At 34.0% G+C, this 14,939-nt stretch overlaps 4 protein-coding genes across 4 annotated transcripts; 3 read left to right on the top strand and 1 right to left on the bottom strand.

The window, feature by feature from the left end:
• Positions 1-1,045: 1,045 nt before the first annotated feature.
• Positions 1,046-4,791, top strand: LOC126668995 (beta-glucosidase-like SFR2, chloroplastic). Its single transcript, XM_050362270.2, has 10 exons — positions 1,046-1,236; positions 1,882-2,227; positions 2,318-2,456; positions 2,544-2,710; positions 2,962-3,183; positions 3,390-3,558; positions 3,631-3,864; positions 3,941-4,090; positions 4,174-4,303; positions 4,411-4,791. Exons 1-10 carry the CDS (start codon positions 1,065-1,067, stop codon positions 4,605-4,607), a joined length of 1,926 nt encoding a protein of 641 aa, XP_050218227.1. The 5' UTR covers positions 1,046-1,064; the 3' UTR covers positions 4,608-4,791.
• Positions 4,792-7,039: 2,248 nt separating this feature from the next.
• LOC126667929 (protein AGENET DOMAIN (AGD)-CONTAINING P1) lies at positions 7,040-9,944 on the top strand. Its single transcript, XM_050361081.2, has 4 exons — positions 7,040-7,669; positions 8,044-8,514; positions 8,814-9,260; positions 9,650-9,944. Exons 1-4 carry the CDS (start codon positions 7,199-7,201, stop codon positions 9,668-9,670), a joined length of 1,410 nt encoding a protein of 469 aa, XP_050217038.1. The 5' UTR covers positions 7,040-7,198; the 3' UTR covers positions 9,671-9,944.
• Positions 9,945-10,298: 354 nt separating this feature from the next.
• On the bottom strand, positions 10,299-11,269 carry LOC126667931 (uncharacterized). Its single transcript, XM_050361083.2, has one exon. The coding sequence runs from the start codon at positions 11,144-11,146 to the stop codon at positions 10,622-10,624; it is 525 nt and encodes a 174-aa protein (XP_050217040.1). The 5' UTR covers positions 11,147-11,269; the 3' UTR covers positions 10,299-10,621.
• A 1,294-nt stretch (positions 11,270-12,563) lies between these two features.
• On the top strand, positions 12,564-14,167 carry LOC126667930 (F-box protein At5g49610). The gene has a single exon (XM_050361082.2). The coding sequence runs from the start codon at positions 12,927-12,929 to the stop codon at positions 14,004-14,006; it is 1,080 nt and encodes a 359-aa protein (XP_050217039.1). The 5' UTR covers positions 12,564-12,926; the 3' UTR covers positions 14,007-14,167.
• The last annotated feature ends 772 nt before the right edge of the window (positions 14,168-14,939 follow it).

Here is a 14,939-nt window from a genome sequence, read left to right as displayed (position 1 = left end):
ATTTAAACTACAAGAGCTTTTTGAATAAATTTATTGAACTTGTTTAAATTTAATAATACCACAAGGTATTTTTGTTTAGATAATGTTATGAGTAATAAATAAATTATTGAATACATAAACTTTGAGCGTCATCATTTTATTTTTTTTAAATATATACTACTATTACTAGTCTTCCGTATTTAATTTACTACATAAAAATATGGTGTTAGAAATTGTAAATATAATTGTTTATGATGCCGTCAATATTACTTTTTTATCTAAACTGGGTCCATATAGCTAGAGGTCAGTATTTGGTCGGTTCGGTTAAAATTAAACTGAATTCACTTGAACCGACAAGCTGAAAACCGAAACTGATCGACTTACACTTCAACCAAAACCGAACCAGCCGTAAAAAAATATATTAAAATTCTAACCAAATTGAAATGAAAACCAACAAAAATATAGAATAGCAGTCGGTTCGGTTAAAACAAATACAAAATTATTTTTTTATATTTTGTTTGTTCAGCTCGGTTAATTTTAATTTTTCAAAGTTAAAACCAAATCGAATAATAAAATCAAAACGAAAACATCCTAACTTATCACTGAATCAAACCGGACGAAAGTTACCGGTGCTGTCGGACATTTTGCTCGCTTTTACATGTGGCCATGGCATCACCTTTTACATGAATGGGCTTTCATAAAACCCACGAGAGCGAGCCAGTTGACATTAACTGGCCCATAACATAAACCATATCCGCCCATAAAAACTGGCTCATATAGATGGGCTGGACCAGCTTTCACTACTGGTCCCTCCTGGACCACTTAAAATGCCAACATTTCATTTCCCAATGAAGAAAAACCTCGTTCACACTCGCACACTGAGCGCTTGTCTTCACACTCGCAAATCAAACAAGCCGTGCCCGCTCAAATATCTTTGCGTGTACTGACACGCACCAATGCCATCACTCAGTCAAAACACTTATCATTATCAACACGTGGACACCAACCATTTCTCCACGTCATCTCCTTTAATTTAACCGATTAAAATTGCTTACTACAACTTCTTTTTCTACTGGTGTTAGAAAATGGCGTTTTTGGCAGTTTTGTTCACTGCTGTGAAGCTCGCCGGAGTTTTGGCAACGGTGACTGTTGCCGCCAATGCATACTCATTCGAGCGCTTCCGGAGAAAGAATCTCCGGCGTTTCAAATCACCAATTGATGAGGATTCAGAGGTTCTAGCGTCTTTTAATGTTGACGGTAGAGCCATCACTCTAGTAACGTACTCTGTACTCAAAGTTTTTTAGAATATAAATTACTGCACTTACATTATATAAATATATTTGTCGGTCGAGATATTCAGAATTTTATTAACCAAAAAAAATGCTTAGTTCTAGTGTAAAATACACACTGTTGGTCCAATTAATTATTATATTATTGTCTAAATTGTTTTTTATTGTTATCATTTGGTTGTTTGTGGTACTGTAGCTTACTGCCAAAACTTGCCAAATGATTAAAAAAAAATTGAATGTAAAATCCAGAAATGCAAAAATCCAATTCAGCTGAATGTATGGAATCAATTATTTTAACATTTTTCTGTAGAAATATTTAAAAATAAAAGACAGAATTAAAATTATGAAAGAATATTAAAGACGTGATTTTAATTATTTTTTATTGAATTATTATGGATTTTGATATTTTCATTGGAAACAAGTCCTATTTGGAGTCTTATAACTTAGACATGATTGCTTTGTTTTGATGAAATAATTCATTTTGCTGGTCTGCTGGTTTTTTTTTTTTTTATCAATGTTTGCTGGTATTTGGATTGAGAGTACTTTGTGATTGCTTTGATTTCTGTTAATTATTGACTTTGTGATAAAGGTGCACTTGTTTTGTGTATTTCAGCAAAAGAAACAGATGGATTTTTCTTCGGATTGGCCACTGCGCCAGCCCATGTCGAAGACAGGCTTAACGATGCTTGGCTTCAGTTTGCAGAAGAAAATCCTTGTGACAAATCAGAGTCATCTCAGGATAGGGAACCAGCTGATGCACTAATGGCTTCAGCTGCCGGTGATGGTGGGTCGCAAAAAGCTTCTATTTCTGGGAAAGAAGAAGTTCTTAAAAAGAAGAAAAAGAATCTTAAGGTAGCTATGGAAGCCATGATTAGAGGGTTTGAAAAGAACACGGAAGATGAGGTTCCAGATGCAGAATGCCATCATAATGTAGCTGCATGGCACAATGTTCCCCACCCGTAAGCTTCAGTTTGTCGATGTTGTCACATCCACTAATTATGCATCATCAGTAGTTCACTTGAGTTAATTAATTGCTTGAATTAACTTAGGGAGGAGAGACTAAGATTTTGGTCTGATCCTGACACGGAGTTGAAGCTGGCTAAAGATACTGGAATTAGTGTCTTCCGTATGGGAATAGATTGGACGCGAATAATGCCAGAGGAGCCCATCAATGGGGTTAAGCAATCTGTAAGCCTAATGCTCTACTTTTTCCTGTTGGAAATTATTTTGCCGAGGTGTGTGTACACACTCAAGTTGCATGATAATCTATTGCAGGTTAATTTTGCAGCTCTTGAGAGATATAAATGGATCATCACTAGGGTTCATTATTATGGAATGAAGGTGATGTTAACATTATTTCATCACTCATTGCCACAATGGGCTGGTGAATATGGTGGGTGGAAGGTTGAGAAAACTGTTGATTATTTCATGGACTTCACTAGGTAAGTTTTCTATCAAATGCTTTTCATTTTCTTTCTTGATACTTATTTCTAAAAATGAATTATTATGTCACGTTTGTTCTTGATAGAAAAATATCTATTATATCCATCACAGCCTTGGTTCTTATCTTTCCTTAGCAATAGAAACCAAAGAGCACTGTCATACAAGTTATTCATGTCATGATTTGCAAAGTTTATTAAGGTTTCTTCAGTTATGTGATTTTGTAGTGCTTGAACATATTCCTTTATTGCAGGCTTGTTGTTGACAGTGTATCAGAGTTGGTAGATTACTGGGTGACATTTAACGAGCCTCATGTCTTTTGTATGCTAACTTATTGTGCGGGTGCTTGGCCTGGGGGTCATCCGGATATGTTGGAGGCTGCCACTTCTGCATTACCTACTGGCGTTCTCAATCAGGCGATGCATTGGATGGCTGTTGCTCATACAAAGGCATATGAATATATACATGAAAAGGGGTTTTCTTCTTCCCCTTGTACTTGCTGTTGAAATAGGAAATTAACACAGATATATGGAATGCTATTGCTCATATGAATACATACAACATGTTGTTTGTTAATGGACTATTAACATGCTCATCTCAATGTGCTTCAACAATACCTTCAGTACAGTTCACAATGTTTGATTACTTTTCTTCGTCATTTTATTTGTCTAATTTTTTCAGGACCTCTACAAATTCATTAGTTGGAGTTGCACACCATGTATCATTTATGCGGCCATATGGTATCTTTGATGTTGCTGCTGTTTCTGTGGCTAATTCGCTTACCCTTTTCTCGTACTTGGATAGTATTTCCGACAAGCTTGATTATATAGGCATAAACTACTACGGACAGGTCGGTTTTCTAATTTAAGAACAATGTGATGCAATCTGCACACGTTAGTCTGCTGATACTTGCATTTGTCAGGAAGTGGTCTCTGGAGCTGGGCTGAAGCTAGTGGAGACTGACGAGTACAGCGAATCTGGCCGTGGAGTATATCCTGATGGCCTATTTAGAATGCTGCTTCAATACAATGAAAGATACAAACATCTCAAGGTGCCCTTCATAATTACCGAGAATGGAGTTTCTGATGCAACAGATCTGATTCGTCGACCATATCTGGTGGAACATTTACTTGCTATTTACGCAGCAATGACAATGGTAGGGAGTCTTACTAGCTTTTTAGTCGTTGAAACTCTATATTATGATGCTTGAAACTTCTAGGGTTACTTTACAGGGTGTTCCTGTGCTTGGTTACTTGTTCTGGACTATTTCCGACAACTGGGAGTGGGCTGATGGATATGGTCCCAAGTTTGGACTTGTGGCAGTGGATCGTGAAAATGGTCTTGCACGTATTCCACGCCCATCATACCATCTATTTTCCAAGGTCATCGTTGATCTCCAATTTTGCATTCGTCATGTCCTCTTATTATTTTTATCAGCAGTAATAAATTACTGCTTCAAATTCAGGTGGCAAGTACTGGTAAGATCACTTGTGAGGACCGAGCTCGTGCATGGAATGATCTCCAAAGAGCTGCTAAAGAGAAACAAACGCGACCATTTTATCGGGCAACTGATAAACATGGTTTTATGTATGCAGGTGAATGTTGCATTTTTTTTTCCAAACCAGAATGCAATTTTTCGTTCTTTTCCTCCAACTAGTGTAGCTACTTTAGAATTAAGATAATTATTGTTTTCTCTTAACAGGAGGCCTTGATGAACCTGTTCAACGACCTTTCGTCGAAAGAGATTGGCGATTTGGACACTATGAGATGGAAGGTCTGCAGGATCCGTTCAGCCGCCTGTCTAGATGCATTCTTCGACCACTTTCCATCAATAAGAAAAGAAAGCATAAAAGGAATGATGATGAAGTTCTGCTTCAACCTCTTGAATTTGCTGTCTGATCGCATAGAATCTGCCTAAGCTATAGTCTCTGGTACATTAAAGGTATGCATAACTTTGAATGCACATACATTCATTATCTGCTATTTGTAATAATTCAAACCATATTATGTCGATAATATTTTTATTGTATCGAACAAAGAGTAAATTTTGCAATAATCATACATGTAAATATTCAATCTACAATACTCTTATGATCCAAAAAGATGTCTTAAAGATGGAGTCAAAATAGTTATGAAAACCGATATGATATAAGCTTGGTTCGTCGGAAACTCGGAAGCTCTATACAGTAATCTAAGTATTTTATATCAGTAATCTAAAAGTTCCATGCATTCTCAATTTGAACCTGTTATTAGATAGAAAAAGAATACGTATGAGCAAACAGTAGGTATATGCTTCTAATTTGATTAAATTAAAAGAAGGTTCTCTAAATTTAAATGACCTTATGATCCGCTGTGCAAAATATATTTGTGATGAAGTGAACTTACCATAGATTCATAATTTTTTTAACAAGAAATTAAAGTGACAGTGAAGATATATAGAAAAATGGCTATAAAATGGGCAATTCTAAACAAAACTCGATCTTATATTGTTTATAGTAAATGCACGTTTGAGAGTAGGAAAAAAAAAACTTTAATGAACTAGTGAAAAATGACTCTAAAGAAACTACTAAATTATGATGTATGAAGAAAAGTTATGACAAAACAAAATTGAGTAAAGGGTCAATCATATCCTCAAACTTATATCTCGAAATCAAATAAGTTACTTTTAACCTTTTCAAGTTAATTAGATTTTCAAATTTATGTTTTGAGATTAAATAGATTATTGTTAACTTTTTAGTCAATTAGATTTCAAATTTTCTTAATTTAGTATCCTAATTTATATACTTTAAATGCGTACTTACTTGATCCCGAGACACAAGTTTGAGATATCTAATTTAAAACAAAAATTTGGATATCTAACTAACTAAAAAGGTTAACAGTGACTTATTTGATCCTAAGATATAATTTCGAATGCCAGAATTAGCCTTTTGTTCAAACAAAATTTGTTAAAGGGAAAAAGAAACAAAGAGGAAAAGTTGTCTTGATTTGTTGGGACTGCTTGTCGGTTGTTACAGTTTGGTACAAGAGGAATAGGTAATTGCAAGAGTGACCAGTCAAAACTACCAAATTAAAAAGTAAGTATGATACAAACAAATGGCTTAAAATCACCCACCATCTCTCATTTTAGAGTCTCTGATCATTAAAATTTCTAGATTTTATTTTTGCTCAAGAAACTCCCTAAACTTCAATTTGACGATCACGAAAATCCTTTTATCCAAAAAAAAAATGACTAAAATATCCTAACTATATTTTTTTTCCAATTTAAATTGAAAAAAATATAAATTACCAATATAAAAAATAAAATAAATATTAAGAATTATTATAAACTTTTTTCTATTTATTAATAGAGAGTGTGTTTCACTTTCGGAGGTGAGATTGGGAGAAGAGATTTTTGATCCGGTTTGGCAAAGGTTTGGGTTTTTGCTCCGATTTGGAAAATATTGAGATTTTTTTATCCGGTTTTTTTAAAATCGACTTTTTAATACTCTGTGCCAAGTTGAGAATGTGAAACGATCTTTTTATTCGATAAAAAACATAATAAGTCAAACTAATCGTTGCACAAAAAGAAGTTGTCAACGTTGCTAAAAAAATCATCGTTGCCAACAGAAAAGAATCATCTTGAAATAAAAAAATATGAGATAGTGGAGATTTGAGAGAAGAAAACCAATACAAATTTAAGAGGAAAAAAATTATTGAAAAAGATCTGAATGAAAATAAAATTAGAGATTTAAAAGAAAGAGAAATGTTTGTTCACGAGAGTAAAATAAAGATTTGATTTTTTTGAGTATTTTAAATTTAGATATTAATATAAAAAAATTGTTTTAAAGTTTTAAAAAATTATATTTATTTTTTATTGAGGTATGTTTTGCAAAAATATTTAATTTTAAGAGTGATTTTATAATTTATTTTATATTAGATTAACCACCTCAAGTCGCATGTGAAGCTCTGGCCTAATAGCTAGGTTACTTCCATTCCATCTTGAGGTAACGGGTTTGTTGCGGACCTCCGCAACTAGTTGTTTCGACTGTGTTAAAAATTAACACAGTTTTGACAATGATGCTAACAATTAATTTCCGCTAACTCCGCTAACTATATTTCCGATTAAAAAACAAAAAGAAAAACTGCCTTAAGTCATCCTATAAATCTCTTACGCGTTTGACCACATGGTTGTCGTTTTGGTGATGGTTGAAGATTCGATCGTACCATATTTGTATAAACATTTCTATTTTTCGACCTAAATGGCATATGCATGCGACATTTATTATCTGCAAATCAATAATCATATTACAAAACGCCTCCGTTTAATAAAATAATGGCAGTGCCAGTAATTAACTCCAAAACCATGGGTGTTAAGTTATCTCAGAATACCCTCCTGCTTGCAAAACTCCCGCCAGTAAGCAGTGTACTCCACTCTAGCTCTGTTACAGCTATCACTGATTTTTCACTGATCACACTAAAATTAGGGTTTCTATACAACAATTTCCCCTAAAATGACAATTCATTCACATACCCAATTTAAAAAAGGCGACAAAGTTGAAGTCACGAAGCAAGAAAATGGCCCAAACACACTCACCTACTATCCCGCCACCGTACTCCGATCACCGGCGAAGTTCAAGAGCAAAACCGCTTCCAAAACCACCCAGATCTTGATCCAGTACGAAACCCTAAAAGAATCCACCAAGGCCCACAAGCCCATTACTGAGTTTGTTGATGTGGGTAGTGTGAGACCTATGCCACCTAGGCTGTTGCTTAACGGTTGCTTTAGAAATGGAGACGGCGTTGATGTTTTTTGTGATAACGGGTGGCAAAAAGGGACTGTGAAAGATGTACTTGAGAATGAAAATTATGTTGTTGGGTTTGATGGGAAAAGTGAAGGAATTGTTGCTGAGCATTGTAATTTAAGGCTTCATCGTGATTGGGATTGGCTCGAGTCTTCATGGGTGCCTCTTCTTCTTGAACATGTGTGTTTCTGTATCCTTAGAGTTTTACGTTTTTGAATTTACTGTTTTTTTTTTATATAATTGGGAAGAGGTAGCGCTTGTAGGAGTGGGAGGAATAGAACCCACGATCTTGTAGCTCTTTGGTAATTTTTTGGATTTGCTTATTTTGTGTTTTATGTGGTATTTTATTGAATAATTTTAAGATGAGCATTTGTTCTTGTGTGAGATGTGATAGGTACTTATTTTCGTTTCCGTGTATGTTATGGTGGAGTGTAGTTTCAATGTGAGATTCACTGGTGATTTGTAAAGCATGTCTAGTACTAGTTGGTATATTCTAATATCATATGTGGTTTTTTCTTATTTTATTGTCTACTTGGTTTGTGAGGGCTTGATAGGAGACGGTGTTACCTGCGATGGACGAAAAACCAAAAAAGGCAAGGTTGCTGATAAGATGTAGCGAGTCAGAGCCAGTGTTAAGTATTGGGGCAAAAGTAGAAGTCAAAACTGATGAAGAAGGCTATCCTGGTGCTTGGTTTGGTGCTACCATCGTTGGCACCATAGGAAATGATAAGTTTCTGGTGCAATATATGAACTTGTTAACAGACGATGAAAGTGCTCCCTTGAGAGAAATAATCTATGCCAAGCATATTAGGCCCTTCCCTCCTCCGATTCCATCAGATGCTGGTTTTAAACAGTTTGAAAAGGTTGATGTTTGGTTCAATGAGATGTGGTGGGAGGGTGAGGTTTCTGGTGTGCTTCCCGGATCTAGATATATAGTTTATTTCAAGTTCACAAATGAAAGTTTGGAGTATGATCATTCTGCTTTGAGGCATCACCAGGAATGGATTGAAGGGAAATGGGTTCAGGTATATAACATTAACATGCTTATACGTGTGGCTATTGACTAGCGATTTCTTTTGATGTCTTGTTAAATGAAATGAAAAATTTGTGAACATCCAGTGATAAGTAATTAATACCATTATTTATGGATTTGGCGGCTTTAGTGTAGAAAACATTGGTTTTGAGAAGCTCTCGAGGGTAAATCCTTTCATGATTTTAAAATGCAAATGCAAATGAATAACAGTGTAGATCAAATTTATTCATGAATTATAGATCTCATATGTATAAATTATTATTAAGCTCCTGAATCAATTTAAAAATGCAGGAAAAGTCGAAAGACTTGGATGCTAATGAGCTAATTCTTGACGCTCAGTTTGGCAAGGGGACAAAGGTGGAAGTAAAGAGTGATGAAGTCGGTTTCCAGGGAGCTTGGTTTGCTGCAACCATTATCAATGTGATCGAGAATGGAAATTTTGAGGTGCAATATGACAGTATATTAACAGACGATGGAAATGATTTCCTTAAGGAACAGGCAAATGCTTCAGACATACGGCCTTTGCCTCCTGATATACAGCATGTGCATCCTTACAGACTTTTTGAGACGGTTGATGCTTGGTTTAATGATGCCTGGTGGGTTGGTCGGGTCGTCAAAGTTTACAATAACTCCAAGTATAAGGTCGACTTCAAGACAACAGAAGAATTGGAGTTTGCACATTCTGAACTGAGGCCTCATCAAGAGTGGGCTGATGGACATTGGGTCATTGCTAAAATGGTATGACCTTCGTACTCAATAAAATGCTACTAGTCTTTACTCTTAACATATAGTTTATGATTAACCTCCTGTACTTTAGCTCAAAACCTGTTAGAATAGTAGGCAGAAACCAAACTTAGTTAGATGTCTTTTCGAGGAATTCTCAATTTCCTGAATTCCCATGAAAATCTTTTGGTGAAGCAAAGATTATAGAGTGCCATATTGTGCATGCTGATTGCATTTAAAGATGTTTAAATTGTAAAATTTACACTTCGGTAAGCTCCCTGTTAAGTAAAAACACTGCTATAATACTGGTAAATTAACTACTATTACAATAAGTGCCTCCATCTCTAACATTATTTTTAATTTGTTTTCTAACCCAAACTATTTGGTCCCTCTCTCGCGTGCAGGATTGGGGGTGTGATTCCTAAACGCGTAGATTCAATCCAAAATTGAAAGATTTGCTGGATGGAGCCTTTTGCTTTCAGCATATAATTAAAGGTGATATGATTGTACAGGATGCTAATTGTAAGATTATTTTGTGTAGGATGCATAGTTTTGCCCTCCAGAATCTGAACAAGGTAATACAATGGTACAGGATGCTTATTGTAGATTTATATACTTTTATCTATTGCGTACAAAAGTGAAGTCAGATACATTATCCTTCTGTTTTCGCTCAAATACACACTATGCAACTTTTTGCAATGTTCTGATATCATTATTTTGATGTTCAATTATCCTTCTATTTCTGCTCAAAGTCACGCTATGCAACTTTCTGATATCATTATTTTGATGTTCAAGTTAAGTTAGTAATATATTACAAGTTCTTCTGTTCAATGGCTGCTTGGATAAATTTTCTCACGTGTTCCGTAAATTTCCCTCTTCAGAGGCTAGCATTGAAATTGGTATTGTTATTATTTGTTTCATTACATTTACATGCATATTATTTCCTACATTTAGCCTGTGCAATTTCAGCTATCAGTTAGTTTAGTGTATTATCAAACAGACCGCATCATTTTCCAGAACTAATTGCTCTGTATGTGCATGAGGTGTTCGAGATAGATGACAGAACATGCACTCATCTGAAAATTGCATATTCTTACACAAGCAGTATGCTTAAGCATATTTTCTTCTCTATTCTGCATGTTACATGTACCCGACGAACTAATTTTCCTAAAATAGTTTATTTTATCATTGCATAATTCATATCATTATTCATTAATCTATACTTAAATCATAAATTCATAAATATGATACAGAATCACTACTTTATCTGTAAGGATTTGAGGTTATTAATCAACAAAACCATATCTAGACGGAACTTTTGATGAATAATTGAAAATTTACAGTTTCATTTCGTTTAATTGCCTTCTTTCACTTGATCAACTTTCTTGATTTTCATTTTTCCCTTGGGGTATAATAGCTTCATACTTGAAGAGCGATAACGGGAAAGATTTCGACAAACCTGGCGGAGTCTTGAACGTAATTGAAGCAGCATGATTGATATAAATCTCGCTCAAAGGAATCCAAATCAAGAACTCTTTGGCTTTAACACCAGTCAGATTCTTGATCTTGTTATGCTCAAAGTAAGCAGTAACTTCCGTATCATAACATATAACTATGTTTTCAAATTTATGATAATGTCTCTTCTTATTATGCCTGAGCCAAACAAAGCCAGTGTCTTTAACGTACCCAAATTCCTCTATCTCTTCTATTGTTAGCAGACCATTTGGCAAACCTATTTGCTCTAACAAAAACATGAACTTGTCTCTACAACTTTCGTCCCCGTGATAAATTTCAGCTCGAGACTTCACGTCTTTTGTTACGATAGATGTCTCTCTGCTTCGATAAAACATCGGAGCCGGCAGATGATTTGTTGCCGTGGATGACACGGCAGGAGGGTACATATTAATTTGACACTGTTCTTGTTTTTGTTTTTTCCTTCAAAAGAAATGGTATGGATTTGTGTATAATAATAGAGTAAGATAGAGGTAGAGGACAGAGGAAGGAAAGCAGGAGATGATATAGAATACTCCATTCTTTGAAGGAACCTGAAAGAATATACTCCTACCGTTAGAAATTACTCTTTCTTTTTTTGAATGTTCTATTTTAGATGTTTTGTTTTTATATTTAGTAAATTTTTTGGGTTAAAGTTATCCTTTCATCTCTTATTATATTTTTCAAGTAATATTTTGAACATTGTCTATAAGGCAATCATACATAGGGATAACTATAAAAATGAATATAAAATTATATTTTGTCCTGTAAAAAACACTGTATACTATATGTCTTGCACAAGAATTCAGAAATAGTAATTAAATTAGAAGCTAATTACTCTTAGGTCGTCCGTGTTTAATTTTGGTGTTAGTAATGTAAAAGACTTAAATAAACCAAATTTTTAAACTTATTTTTGACATAAGTACAAAGAAAATATTAAATTTTTAAGAAATTCAATGGCTTAATAAATTCAGCTTAATTTGTTTTACTTTTATTACATTTGTTTTCATAATTTTTTTTATTTTCTTCTTTTACTTTTCAAAATTAAAAAAAAATAGTATTTCATGAACATTTAAAAAATAAATTTAAGTCATTAAATTATTGAATTTCATAATAGTATAATTTTATTTATATATATGAAAAATATAAACTATTTAGTATTTTTTAATAAAATTTGTTGACTTAGTTGACTAATTGAAGGATTGAAAGTTGAAACGTTAATGGAGGATGATCGTATCATTTGATTTTCAAGTAAAGAGATGAAAGTGTAAATTATATCATATATGAGGATTTGAGAGTAACTTACTCTAAAATTAGGTAGTTTTTTTTTATTTTTTTTATAATATGTCCTTTATTTATTTATTTATGTATATATTCTTAATATCTATTTAGTAAAATTTACACATTTTAAAAATATCCATTTATGATATTAAAAAAAACAAATTATATTGTGTACAAGATAAATTTTATAAAATAGAATATTTGATCTTTATATGTATTTCAGACTCTATAATAATTTTTCAATGATTAAATTTATTAATAGAAAGTTAATTTCTTTTTTAATAAAATAGAACAATTTAAATTCCTAGATGAAAAGGTGTGTAATTTTACTGTTCTAATAATTTTTTAGATGATAATATCAAATTATATAACGTCATATATAGATATAATTAACTTAATTTTCAGAAACATATAAAATGTAGGAAGTTAAATAACTATATATTTTATATATATATATATATATTCATATATATATATATTTTCAGAAATATAAATAAATACTTACTTTTTATGATATACAACTTGCATTCTGGGCCAAAAGCCCATCGTTTGTAAATGGTCTCTGGTTTTGTTAGAACTTGTTCAACGAGCATCGCAAGATCATCTCCATCAACTGGTTTCTCATTTGATTGCTTCATCATTTCTGTTCGCTTCCTTTGTCACCCCTCTTCATCCTCTAATCTAATCTAGTTTTTACTTTTCAATCAATCCCCATCTTCACATTTCACTTTCTTTTCTATTTTTTAACCCCAAAACTGACACTTCTCTCAACCCACAAACACAGATTAATCAAATCCAATTTCTTAATCTACCCATCTCCAAATCCCCCCTGGTAAGCTAATTCATTAGAGTCGTTGAGTTTGATTCTTTATTTTTTTGTTATTTTTTACTGTTTTTTGTAATTTAAACATGAATTCAAGAGCTGAGGTTTTACCAGACGAAGTTATTCTTCAAATTCTTGCAAGATTGCCTGTTAAATCACTCTTTAGAGCAAAAACCGTGTGCAAACTTTGGTACATATTAATATCAGATAATTATTTTATTAATCTTTACAACCAACTGGCTTGTAAAAACCCAATGGTATTGGTCGAGATTTCAGATTCATCTGAGTCAAAATGTAGCTTATTATGTATAGATAATTTAATGGGCGTGTCCGAATTCTCCTTAGATTTCTTACAAGGTAGAGTTAGAGTTAGAGCCTCATGTAATGGCCTTTTGTGTTGCTCTAGTATTGCTGACAAGGATGTTTATTATGTCTGTAATCCGATGACTAGACAATTTAGGATGCTTCCGAGAAGTCGGGAGCGGCCCATGAGTAGATTTTATCCGGATGCCGAGGCGACTTTAGTTGGTTTAGGTTGTAATTCGTCGATTCGGAAGTTTAATGTTGTGTTGGCCGGTTATCATCGGACGTTTGGGCATAGGTCGGACGGGACGTTTATGTGTTTGGTGTTTGATTCAGATACGGGTAAGTGGCGAAAATTTGTTTCTTTTCAAGATGAGGATTTTACGCATATGAATCGGAATCAGGTCGTGTTTGTTAATGGCGCGCTTCATTGGTTGACTTCTAGTTGTTCGTATATACTCGCGCTTGATTTGGATTGCGATGTCTGGAGGAAGATTTTGTTGCCGGATGAAGTGAGTTGTGGCGCAGGGTGTAGGGTTTTTTTGTTGGAATCTGACGGGTGTTTGTCCGTGATACAGATTTCGGAGACGTGGATGAAAATATGGGCAATGAAGGAGTATGAGAGTGAGAAATGGGATGTGGTGGATAATGTGAGCTTGAGATGTATTAGGGGAATGATGCCTGGTATCTTTCCGATAAGTCAGAGTGGTGAATGTGTTTTTCTGGCAACTCATAAGCAGGTTTTGGTGTATCATCGGCGGAGTAGGTTATGGAAGGAGATGTATTCTGTGAAGGATAGCTCTGCTTTGCCTTTGTGGTTTTCTGCCCATGCGTTTCGGAGCACGATCCTGCCTTGTAATTAAGTTATGGCTTACATTTGACCAGGTTTCTGATATTCTGTACAGGAATTTATTATTGTTACTTGTTCACGCTGCTGTGTATATGGGCTATATTATTGTATGTTAATACGATTCTTATAATTTTCATGTTCAATTGCAATGCTGTTATATGGCTTTGGCTTGAATCTCCCATTGTTATGACTTATGAGTAGTTTATTAGTAATGCTGGCCTTGAATAATTAGCAGCCTAAGTTTGCTTAGTTGTGCTATGAATTTTGTCTACCAGGCTGGGGCGAAACTAGGGGGCAAGCTGGGGGTGTCACTCACCAGCTGCCAGTTACCGATTGTCTCCGATTGTTTCTCTACTTCTTCCGACATTATTTTTCTCATTAATCGTTCCCGTCTGCTGTTTTCTTTCTCTATCGTCTTTCCTCTCTTTATTTTTTTGTTCCGCCACTGCTAGCAGGAAGCATGGAAATCCATTTTTTTTTGCAGCTCAAATGTTATTAATGTCTGTCTAAGCAGGAATGTGTATACTTATATCTGCATTGGTTATCTTTCCACCATACTGAGAAGGAATGTATTTCGACTAAATGGTTGACGGAAACAAAATTGAAACATTTAAGTTTCTGGTGTATAACTAAACTTTATAATGCTGGTTGGGAGAAGTTTTTTTCTCATTTAAAGGGAAAACATTATATTTTCGAGGGTCAATGATATCTTTATATTACGTGATTGTGTATAGGTCAAATGTCCTAAAAAACTCCGATCTTTCACCCCTTTCTCAATCCTATCATGACGTTGCAAATCAGTCTATTTTACCTTATTTTACATTTTTTCATTTCAATTGTACCATGAAGCATAAAATTGACCTTTTTTTATTTGACAAAAGTTCAAATAAATTCTTTAAATTGACCCTTTTTGCATTAGATTAACTTTTTATATTAAATTGATAAT

Source organism: Mercurialis annua, linkage group LG2, assembly GCF_937616625.2.
Source record: "Mercurialis annua linkage group LG2, ddMerAnnu1.2, whole genome shotgun sequence".
In the NCBI taxonomy this organism is placed as follows: domain Eukaryota; kingdom Viridiplantae; phylum Streptophyta; class Magnoliopsida; order Malpighiales; family Euphorbiaceae; genus Mercurialis; species Mercurialis annua.
The sequence above is the reverse complement of the archived record's forward strand: the minus strand, read 5'-3'. Positions and strand labels throughout refer to the sequence as shown.